This window comes from Labrus mixtus, chromosome 2, assembly GCF_963584025.1.
Source record: "Labrus mixtus chromosome 2, fLabMix1.1, whole genome shotgun sequence".
Taxonomy (NCBI): domain Eukaryota; kingdom Metazoa; phylum Chordata; class Actinopteri; order Labriformes; family Labridae; genus Labrus; species Labrus mixtus.
This window is the reverse complement of record NC_083613.1, coordinates 26496895-26507613: the sequence shown is the minus strand read 5'-3', so window position 1 is coordinate 26507613 and position 10719 is coordinate 26496895. Positions and strand designations below refer to the sequence as shown.

The following is a 10719-nucleotide window of genomic DNA, read 5'->3' as shown; positions in this document are numbered from 1 at the left end:
GGGGGGGTGACATGGAAAAGCCACTCAAGCGAATTGGTCAAGACTTTTTATTACAGGTCCAAACATCTTTCATTTCAAATCAAATTCTAAATGTTGTAAGATTGCAGACGACATGAGTTGATAATAATAATAATAAAAAAAAATAACACCAGTAAACAGTAGCTGCTGTGATTTTAGTCATGAGAGTTGCTGTGACTGTCATGCTGACTATGTGTTGTTTTCATTTGTTATGCTCTGGTATGGACTTTTTTTGTAACAAAACTTCTCAAAACAAAAATATTTCATTTTATTATTCATTTTTTTTATGTTGTACCTTTTCAATTTAATATCAGACTTGTGTTGAGAAGACTGTAAAATTATTTGTCTGGGTTTTTTTGTTTTTTTTTGCCAGGTTTCACCTCTTGCTCAGTTTCTCTGTTCCCTGGCTAATTTATTCTAATATGCCATTTTACAAAAGGACTGCCTTTGGGGAAAGCCTGAAATGCACTTAAATGCAAACATTTCTTCATAGCACGAATTTCAGTTGCAGACAGAAATGGAAAAAGGTCATTCACGTAATTATTTTAGATGATGCAAGTTAATTTCTGTGCACGTTAAATGAGCTTCGACAGAGAAAGGAAGCAACTGCCTCCCACTACTGTCAGGATGAGCTTCCTACAGTATTCAGAGTCTCCATCCTCCATCAATGATCTGCTCTGTCCCGGTCACATAGGCAGACTGTGAAGGAGACAAAAAAAATAAAAATAATTTTTGGAATAATTTCACAGCTGCCCGTTATACAGCAACTTCACCAGCATTTATGATCACTACATATTACAGTTTACATTTGGGTAAAACAAAAAAACACACCAGGGACATATCAAACAACACACAATGTTTTTATGCATTTAGATGTAGTTTCAAGTCATTTTTCCATGATAACATTCTCTGCAACATACTGTCTATCTTCAACAGACAACTTGATTATTGTTCTAAAAATACACCAGTAACCAACAAACTTTTAATGATAATTCTCATATTGTTACAAAGCCCCTTAAGTTTCTACAGCATGTACAAAGCACCTGGACCTATGTGTTACCAGCAGACCCACAAACACTGCCTGACTGTTGATTACCTGTACAATATGCATGCCAGGCATGGAACCAGTCCCTGCAAGCACTCACCTCATCTGAGGCCAGGTACACGCAAAGGTACGCCACCTCCTCAGCTGTGCACATCCTCCCAGTTTTTTGCCGTGCCATGAAAGCCTTATAAGCCTGGGGAATTATAGTTTTAGAAATTATTATTTTCAATACAAAACCATCAGGATTTTTTTTTTTTTTTTTTTAAGGAAAAGCAGGATAAGACTGCTTTCCAGCTGAATGATGTCAGATACAGGCTCCAGGAAAGTGACACCGTAAATCAGTTAATCATACCTCTTCAGGGTCAGGCTGGGCCTGGATCCTTCCTCTAAGTGATGGAGTATCAACAGTACCTGTGACAAATAGAAAAACAGCAACTTGGCTTCCCTGCTTTGACTTATGATGTACATGTATGTGTATTATTGAGTTAAGCTTAGGCTCAAATAAAAGCAGAAAGCTTTCATAAACAGACCCAAGGCTTGTGAATATCTTAAAAGCACAATGTCCTCAAACACCAGTTTCAGTTGTTTTCAAGGATGTCTGCAGTTTACCGTTATCTATGGAAATGCGGGTAACCTTGAGGAACACTTGTGGAAGATTAAAAGGACGCGGTGAAATGATTTTATTTTGAAGGGTGTTCTACACTTACCGGGGCAAACACAATTACAGCGAATGCCTTTATCAATGAAATCAGCTGCTATAGATTTGGTGAGTCCGATCACTGCAGCCTTGGAGGTGCTGTAGACACATCGATTCACAACCCCTGAGAAGAGGAAACACACTTGGCAGTCACACACACACTCACACATGCAGATGCAAACAATTATCGGAGATAAGAGGATTACAATGTTCATGGTCCTGCTTTAACAGCTTGATAATCTTTTTATAGCTCATGAAACTTAGCTACAGTAAAAAAAAGATTTGTGCATGCTTGTTTACCTTTTATGCTTGATGCAACAGATGCCATGTTTATAATGTTTCCTGACTTCTTTTCCAGCATCTAAAATGACAAAACGCGTTACAAAAGGTGGCATTTGAAGAGTAAACGTACATCACAGTCTCTAGTCTTAATTTTTATGTGACAAATTAAAAAATAGTATGACATGATCCGAGGTAAAAACAAATTCCCCCTTTGAGACGGTTTGGTAAACTTGAAGGCCAAAGCTGGATTAGTGATTGGGCAGTCACCACCAATCAGGGCACAGGCTCAGAGTAATTCAGCTAATCCCAGCGGACAAAGGATGAGAACAAAATCAAAGCATATGTCGACCAGTTTAAAAAAAAAAGAAAAAAAAAAAGCACCTATTGCATTCTCTTAACAACAGGATAAACTGTGTTGGGCATTAGGTAAAGTAGGTGAAGTGTGCAAAAGGCCACCTTGGGCAGAAAAGCTTTGCACATGAGGTACATGCTGCGGACGTTCGTGTTCATCGTGAAGTCCCAGTCGGCCTCTTCGCAGTCCAAGACGGAGCCATGGTGCACAAACCTGTTGACAGAAGGAGAACTTCGAAAGTCGCAAAACAATAAAAACATGGAATCATCTAAACATATCGCTTTAGCCAAGAGGTAAAACAGCACAAATGTCAATCTGATAAAACAGGAAACAGAAGAGATCGATATGATATCAAACATTAAAATAAAAATAAATAAATGCTGGAGGATATTTTGCATCATCCCCCCCTTATATACGCGTGTTGATTCAGAGGCCAGTTTGTTAAGAAGCTTGACAAAAGGTCAAATAGAGGTTAAACCTTAACGTATAGGGATTTTGGAAATGACAACAGTGGGGTAGATTAACATGCTGCTAAATGTAGGGGACAGCGTGTTGGCTACACAAGAAGAACTGCAGTGAACTCATTGCTTATAAAAAAAAGTGTTGGCAATATTTCACTTATTTATTAAGTCAAACAAATCCCATGAAAAAAAAAAAACCCTGTTAAAAACCAGAGTGAGCTAACTGTCTCTTAATACTCCGGAAATCCCCCCCACCCTGTCTACCTGTGCAAGTGAAAAAATGAATCTAAATATGGTGCCACTTATAAAGTGTTGTTTATGGGAGAGGTAAGGTCATTGTGCTCAGACTGGATGGGAGAAATTAGAGGCCCTGTGAGGAACTTTCAGTTTGTGTCAGTATTGGCACCTCCTGTGGACAAAGCAGTACTTCTTACCGCTTACATTTCTTCTGTATTGGTACAACTAAAAAGTAATGTTTTTTTAAACGAAGGCTGTTTCTGCAGCATGTTGTTTACTCCTTACGCTGAAACATACCCTGTGGCAGTGGTTTCAGGAATCAAAAATGTCCAGAAATAGCCTCTCTTTGTGCTAATATGTCTTGTTTGCTTTGGTAGGTCAGATAGATGTGTCAGCTTGATAACAAGCTAAAACTCCTCACAGGAGCTTTGAATGAACCTCACATAGGAGCATCTAGTGGATGTATGGTTTGTTTGTTTTCACATGTGGATGTGGTATACTACATGGCAACACGATGGTGAATGTGCGGTCTACTGTGCTTCTTATAATGAGTAATGAAAGGACATGTCATAAAGAGCAACAGATTTTCTAGCAATAGATGACAAATGCAAAAAAAAATGACATAAAGTACCCAGCCACGTTGAACAGCACATCGACATGTTCATGTTCTTTGGCCAGGGCTTCAACTTGGTCCTTCTTTGTGACATCCACGACCTTGGTCTTGATCCCTGTTGGTGAAGGGAACAAAAGAGTTTTCATTTCTGGAGGAGATACTTGTGTAAGAACAGGCAGCCAGTCTTCTTAAAGCAAAGTGAAATCTTCTTTTTCATGGAACGCCTTGTCTCATATCTACACACTACATTTAGAAATGGCAGCTATCCTGTTCAACATCATCGACATGTGCAGCTCTACAGAAAGCAGCTGGAGGTGAAGTGCTTTTCCTCCATGCATGTATGAGCTACATGAAAGGAGGTAATGAGAGAGGACAGACTGTTGATCACGTTCTGTTAATTCTCAGCGTGGTCCACAACAGCGGACAGTTCCAGCAGTGAACCGGCTTCTCAAATTAACTGATGACTTATTATGATACACAAATTAAAACTGTTTGAATCTAGAACATCTTCAATTCTGTAGGTGTTAAAAAATGTGTCAATGAAAAGGCTATGAAAGACTATTAACACAAAGATAATAAAAAAAAAAAAATTATACTACTTTATTGATTGCATAGATAAAACGTGAATGTAGGTTTTAAATAAGTTCATGTTGGTTTTCTTGATTTGTACTTTTCCTGTTATTTCGATGATATTTATTCTATTTTTGTCTTTTTCTGTTCCGTCTTGGACTTTTAACAATTTCATTTGTGTGGATTTTAAATTCATGTTTGTATGAGAGGACACCAGGAAGAGTAGTTGCTACTCAGGTGGTGGCTAATGGGGATCCAAAGAAACAAAAATCCAAAAAATGTCACAGCTTATGTTGTGTGATTTAATCTTACGTTATGATTTATTGATATATGCTATCGAGATTTTGGTCTCTGAGGTCAATTTACAGTTTACTGACTAAATGTAGACTATCAGGATATTATAGGTAACCATAATGTAAGAGAATGTAGCATTTTATAGCCTTCACATCATCTATGAAAGTTGTCAAAGAAAAAGAAAATACCTCTAAGTTATATGTTCCAGACATAAAAGAACTCTTCTGATGTGTCTATGAAATAGAATAAATGTAGCTGTGTGTAAATACTGGTCTGAAAATGTGCAGGGACCCTGGCTGCATTACTCTGCTTGCCCAGCAGAGGTCAGCCTCAGACAAACAGAGATGAATCTTGCCTTGAATGCTGTCCAGTTCCTTCAGCTTTTCTCCATTGATGTCCGTCGCTGTGACTTGAGCTCCCTCCTTTGCGAATGCCTGCAGGTAAAAAAAAAAAAAAACTTGAGTCAGTTCCAGGATTTTTCCCACAATGTGTGCACAAGTCATCATGGAATAAAACCTGCAGAAAAGTATTTCTTTGCAGAGAAGGGACCTTTTATTTTGAGCCTGTGATTCAAATTTATTAGAAAAATCATAATTATTGCTGTTTGTTTTAACCTAACATGGTGAGTGGAATCTTGCTTTTTCCAAGTTGCATGAATTTCGTGCTACGTGCCCACAGTCCCTCACTCGATCGCCTCATCACCACATTTCTACAGACAGACTGTCGATTTACCCTCGAATCTCTCAACCCAATACTTTGGATTCATTGCACCTTGGGTCAGGTGACAGCTGATGGACTGACTGCACCAGTAAGCACAGAGTGCACCACATCAAGAGGAAGACGCTCTTTACAGACTAGATGGAAACAGCTCAATAGACACCTCACACTCTTAATACTCTGTTATTTGTAGCTAATGATCTGAGACTTCACCTCTCTGTATGTGAATTCCATCACACTACAGTAAACACTGTAACACAAGAGACGTGTAACACAGGAGGACATCACTTGACGGGATTGGATGTGATGATGACGCGTATTCTGCACAAGGATGCGTTTGAGGTTTTTTAAGTGTTTTCCAATCTCTTTGACAAGAATGTCATCAGAGGGTTTTTGTGTGTTTCATGTCAAGAATCACATGCGAGGTACAGTTATAACACAATGCATGTGCACTGAGAGTGTGTTGAGTTCATGCAAAAGAACTATAATATTGTTTTTTTTAATACAAAAAACTATCAGCAGCTTTTATGTTTCTAAGAGGATTTTCAGCATTACCCCCTCCCCTCCCCCTTTGTTGAAAAGACAACAAATCATGCATAAATATATGAAGGCCCATAGCAGTGCTGTAGTCAAGACCACACTAACCGAGACCAAGACATACCCGATACCAGAGTGCTCCTAGACCAAGACAGTTAGGGATTGATTCAAGACCAGGACCAAGGCAGGGCAAGACTGAGACAAACCAAGATTATAAAGCCTGTGACCGGGGGATAAAAGTCAATGAATTTAAGTTATTTTAGAAAGGGGCGTGTTCCTTCTAATCACAGTAATGACGTGGAAAAATTGCCTTTTAGTGGTGGGCTTGACCAGTCTTCATTTAAAATCCGGTGTCTGCCCAGTCCAAGACTGAGACAAGAAGACAGAGTAAAAATGCTTTGGATTCTGAGATGAGACCGAGACCTTCAAAAAGTGGTCTCGAGACCAGTCTTGAGACCAAGACCGATTTGGAGTACTGCAACACTAACCTTTATCAGTGTTTCCCCTACCATTATATTAGGGGGGCGGCCCGCCCCCCAACGGCCCCTTGAAAGGTCAAGTAAAAAAATTAAATATATATATATTTTTTTTTTTTAAATTTATTTTTGGGCTTTTTGTGCCTTTATTGGAGGGATAGGATAGTGGATAGAGTTGGAAATCAGGGAAAGAAGTCATTTAAGGAAACCTTTCCGACAGAAAAGGACAGCTGTCATTAAAAGTAACACATGAACACCAAGATCCCTTCAAGTGTCCCCCAACGCTGTAAACCTAGGGGAAACACGGCTTATTATATTTGTTTTTATAGCAAAAATAATTCTTAGGATAATAAAAGTTTTTTAACCACAATTATATTGCAGTGTTAAACTTTTCTTCTTTCCACGTGGATGTTTCATGAGATAAAGCACATCATAGGGCGATGACAGCAACATTGAAATCGTATACCTGCATTAAGCATAATAAAAAATATGTAATGAAGTGGAAATATACATATCTTTGAGTTTGCACAGCATCAAATATTCAATAAACAATCTTCTTCTGTGATTTGGTGGGAGAAGTTAATAATAAAGCTCATTACTATTGCCGCAGCACGTCCAATCCCTTGCGCGGCAGCAGACAACACAATCACTTTCCCATCTAGACGACCCATAGTGCACCTTTCACCGCTGCTGTGATAAAAAAAAAAAACACAGAGAAATAAGAGTATTGAACAGTAATAACAGGTTCATATTGATGATAAAGGCTCCCTCTCTCAAAACAAAAAAAAGAAACTGTGTTCATGCTAGATCAGTTCAACTTCAATTGTGCAGACAGGAGAGATAAAAGTTGCCAAATAGAAATCTTTTCAAAATAAAAGACATTTTATGTATTAACATAAACTCAAACTTTACTTCTCTGAAAAGTTGTCTAAACTTTGAACATACTTTTTTCCCCACTTCATGCATTTAGTCCCATTGATCAATCATAAAAGAATCACGCTAAGAGGAAGTGATCTACAGGCTACAGTATTTGTGAACAGACATTCTGAGAGGAGACACCTCAACACTTCTTCAGGCCACACAAGATGACAGCCTCTCCGTTTCAGAGCACTATGAAACACCTTGAATCAGTGTTTGTTTGTGAATCCAGACTAAGTCAATCAACACTGCATGAATACAGAGTCCTTGAAAGTGCACTGTCACAGACAAAGCCGTGTCAAAGTCCTATAGGCTATAAATATGCATGCACATGTTATGACACTCTTTCTCTCACTGACATTAGACCTTCTGATCTTCAAGGGAGGGCTTCCCCCTCCTTGTCTCCTTCTGCTATTTTATCATTTCTTCAAGAATACAGTTTTCAAGATAGACTTTTCTGAAATGGGATGCTCCATTATTCTACTTTTCAAGGCCAACATTGATGCTATCATGACACACCTCATTAACATTGGGCTGTGGGTGGCTTGCAGTGTTCCATCCCTCATTGGTGGGTAGTCTGGCTCAGATTGCTCTAGTAGTAAAACATTTCAGCATGTCCTTACAGTGTGTTGAGTATGAGGTTTGTAAAGTGGCAGCAGGCTTCACCCACTGAGTGCAACTTTTAAACATCTGTCTCTACTATTTTCTTCTTCTTATCCCCAAGTAAAAGGCTGAAGGCGAACGACAGCAATGAGCATGACACATCAAAAGATGTTCCTCTGCATTGTTCTTTTATTTCATTAGGGATAGAAGCCTTGTCGTGGATCCGGCCGAAGATTTCTGCCTTTTAATAAGGCAGTTTTTTCTTACCACTGTAACTTTTGCTGCTTTGCTAAAGTGCTCATGATGGATAGGCCGGATCTTTGTAACATAGCAATAAGTAAGGTCTTTTTACCTGCTCTTTTGTAATGTTAACAGACAAAGAGTAAGGTATTTTACCTGCTTCTTGTAAAGTGTCTCGAGATAACACTTGTTATGAGTTGACGCTATACAAATAAAAGTTGATTGATTGATTGATTGATTGATTGATTGATTGATTGATTGATTGATTGATTGATTGATTGTCGTGCAGGTGCAAAAAGCTGCAGATCAGAGTTCAGACTATGGCTTTTGTGTTTGCAGTATCAGGAAATACAGTTGTCAGTTTTCCCACAACTTACGTCTTTCCAAATTGGACATATAGTAGGCTATGTTAATGCCTTTTTCTTTTTATCTATGTATCTATGTGTTAAGTCAAGCTTATGTTCGGGACTCGAGGTTTAGTGGTTCAGATGTAAAACACAGCAGTCAGTGTTATACTGCAGGCACAGATTCAGCAAGATTTATCTACATTTGATTCAAATGCAAAATTAACCTGGAATTACATTAGGTTTTGAGCTTTATTTTAAACCCACAGCTTACTTTACATTTAAAAAAAAAAAAAGATCTGGTAAGTTTTAAACAGTGAGCACAGAGGACACAAAAGCATTAACAACCAATTTTTAGAATTTGGCACATCAAATGTATATGCCGATTTATATATTAGAAGTTCCTGTTTACATGTTAGATGTTTAGTGTTACACTGAAGACAACTTAAAAACATGAGGATTCTGAGGCAGGGTATAGTTACAGGGAGAGTCCTCGCTGCATGGTGAAATCTGTGGAGTTGTATTTGTGTAAACCCCGTCGAATAAAGGTTAGTAAGACAGTGTCAGATGTTTTGTTTTTTTTCCTGGACTTTCTTGGTGGTGCCGTGTGGAGTACTCTGCACGTCTTTTTGTAGTTGCATTAGGCTTTGTGTTATTTCTGTGCAGCATAGTTAAACACCTGCTGCTCCACCAGCATGCATCCTCCCTGCTATTCTGAGTGACACTTCCCCCGCATGTTAATAAGACAGACTGCCTCGTTTCAGTCAATCTGTTCGTTGCAAAACTTCGATGTCTTCTTTGCTTCACCTGCTTCCACCGTCTCTTACTTTAACATGGACAAATGTAGGCTACGTTGTTGCAGAATTGAATTGCCGTTACACAAACTTTACTGTGTGAATAAGAACCATGCATTAACTATTCACGTGATGAAAGGTTAAAACAAAACCCAGAAAAGCTCATTTTCAAAACTTACCAAGTCTGCTCAGGCCCAAACGGTACAGTCCAAAACACACTTGCACGTCAAAAATCATGGGGGATCCTCACGTGACCTTCTGCTTGCATCGCTATTGGTCCCAGACCAGGAAGTGTTGAATGACAGCCAGGGAGTGCAGTGTATTCTTAGACCAGCAGGGGTAAAGAATATGTAGGCTATTTTTTTTTATTTTCTGCACTAATACACATTTCAACCTTGTAATAAAGTTTCTAACTTCCTCTTTAGTTGTGTGTTTCTCCCCTAAAATGCTTTTAAAAACATGCACGTGTGTGTGTGTGTGAACTCTCTTGAAAAGAAAGTATCTTAAGGAAAGACTTAACTGACCTTTGAGATCTGCACAAAGTGCTCTACGGCCTTGTTTCTTCTTATTACTATGGGTTAATGGTTTGTTAAAGTAATGTGTGACTTCATCTTTGTAATAAGTAACGTGTGTTCCCTTAAGTTGTACCGTAGTACTAAAATAAAATATTAAATGAAAACCCAGGGAACATGGAAATTCTTGGCATTGGATATTCATTTTTTGACATTGTACTTTTAGTTGTTGTGCAGTTTTTCATACTAGGCTGTAACATGATCTGCACATGATGTTAGCAGGTGGAGTTTGACCAAATATCATGGAGGCTCCTACATTGTCATCTTTACTTTTCATTACGCACAAAAAAAAAAGGTTTCTGAAGAAAAAAATGACCTATTCATTTCAATGACACCTCTGCAAATTGAGAAAGATGATGCTACTCTGTCAAGTTGTTGTTTCCTGTTTAAAGAATGAACTTTGAAACTTAATTACTCTCCATATTTCTCAAGTGAGCTTCTGTGTATTGAAAGCAAGATCTTTTTATTTGCTTTTCTTTAATAATGAATTCAGCTGTTTTAAATCAAGGAACCAATTATTTTTGGACTGCTCTTCTTCAAGAATAAAACTTTTTATTAGTTATTTTTTGAAGAGATGACACTGTGGACATCCTTTAATATACTGACATAATGCCACTGCTTGTGAAGGACCCTTCTTTTTTCCATCACAGTCTGTCCACCGTTATCATAAACACTCAGCAAACTGTGACCTGCTGAAAGACTTAATGGGCTATTCGAACGATAATATATGCATGGGTTTTTTTGTTCACCGAAAGGCTTTACCGGCCTACCAGCTGTGTTTGAATGAAGCCAAGAGTGGAGTCAGGACACAGTAATTTTCTACATCACCTCAGATAAGTGGACTCAGAGCAGTTACACACCCATGGAGACTCTTCAGTCAGTGAGCAGCAGGTCAACATGCAGAGAAAGAGTAAGAGCCAATTAGGTCATTTTCATCTCTGACAAATGG

The 10719-nt window shown here is 38.5% G+C and overlaps 1 protein-coding gene across 1 annotated transcript; it reads right to left on the bottom strand.

Annotated features, from left to right (window-relative positions):
• Positions 1 to 429: 429 nt before the first annotated feature.
• bdh2 (3-hydroxybutyrate dehydrogenase, type 2) lies at positions 430 to 9256 on the bottom strand. The gene is made up of 10 exons (XM_061059501.1): positions 9232 to 9256; positions 6899 to 6989; positions 4925 to 5003; positions 3724 to 3820; positions 2499 to 2607; positions 2061 to 2121; positions 1771 to 1884; positions 1416 to 1474; positions 1164 to 1256; positions 430 to 717 (listed from the first exon to the last, which is right to left on the bottom strand). Exons 1-10 carry the CDS (start codon positions 9237 to 9239, stop codon positions 664 to 666), a joined length of 765 nt encoding a protein of 254 aa, XP_060915484.1. The 5' UTR covers positions 9240 to 9256; the 3' UTR covers positions 430 to 663.
• Between the last annotated feature and the right edge of the window lie 1463 nt (positions 9257 to 10719).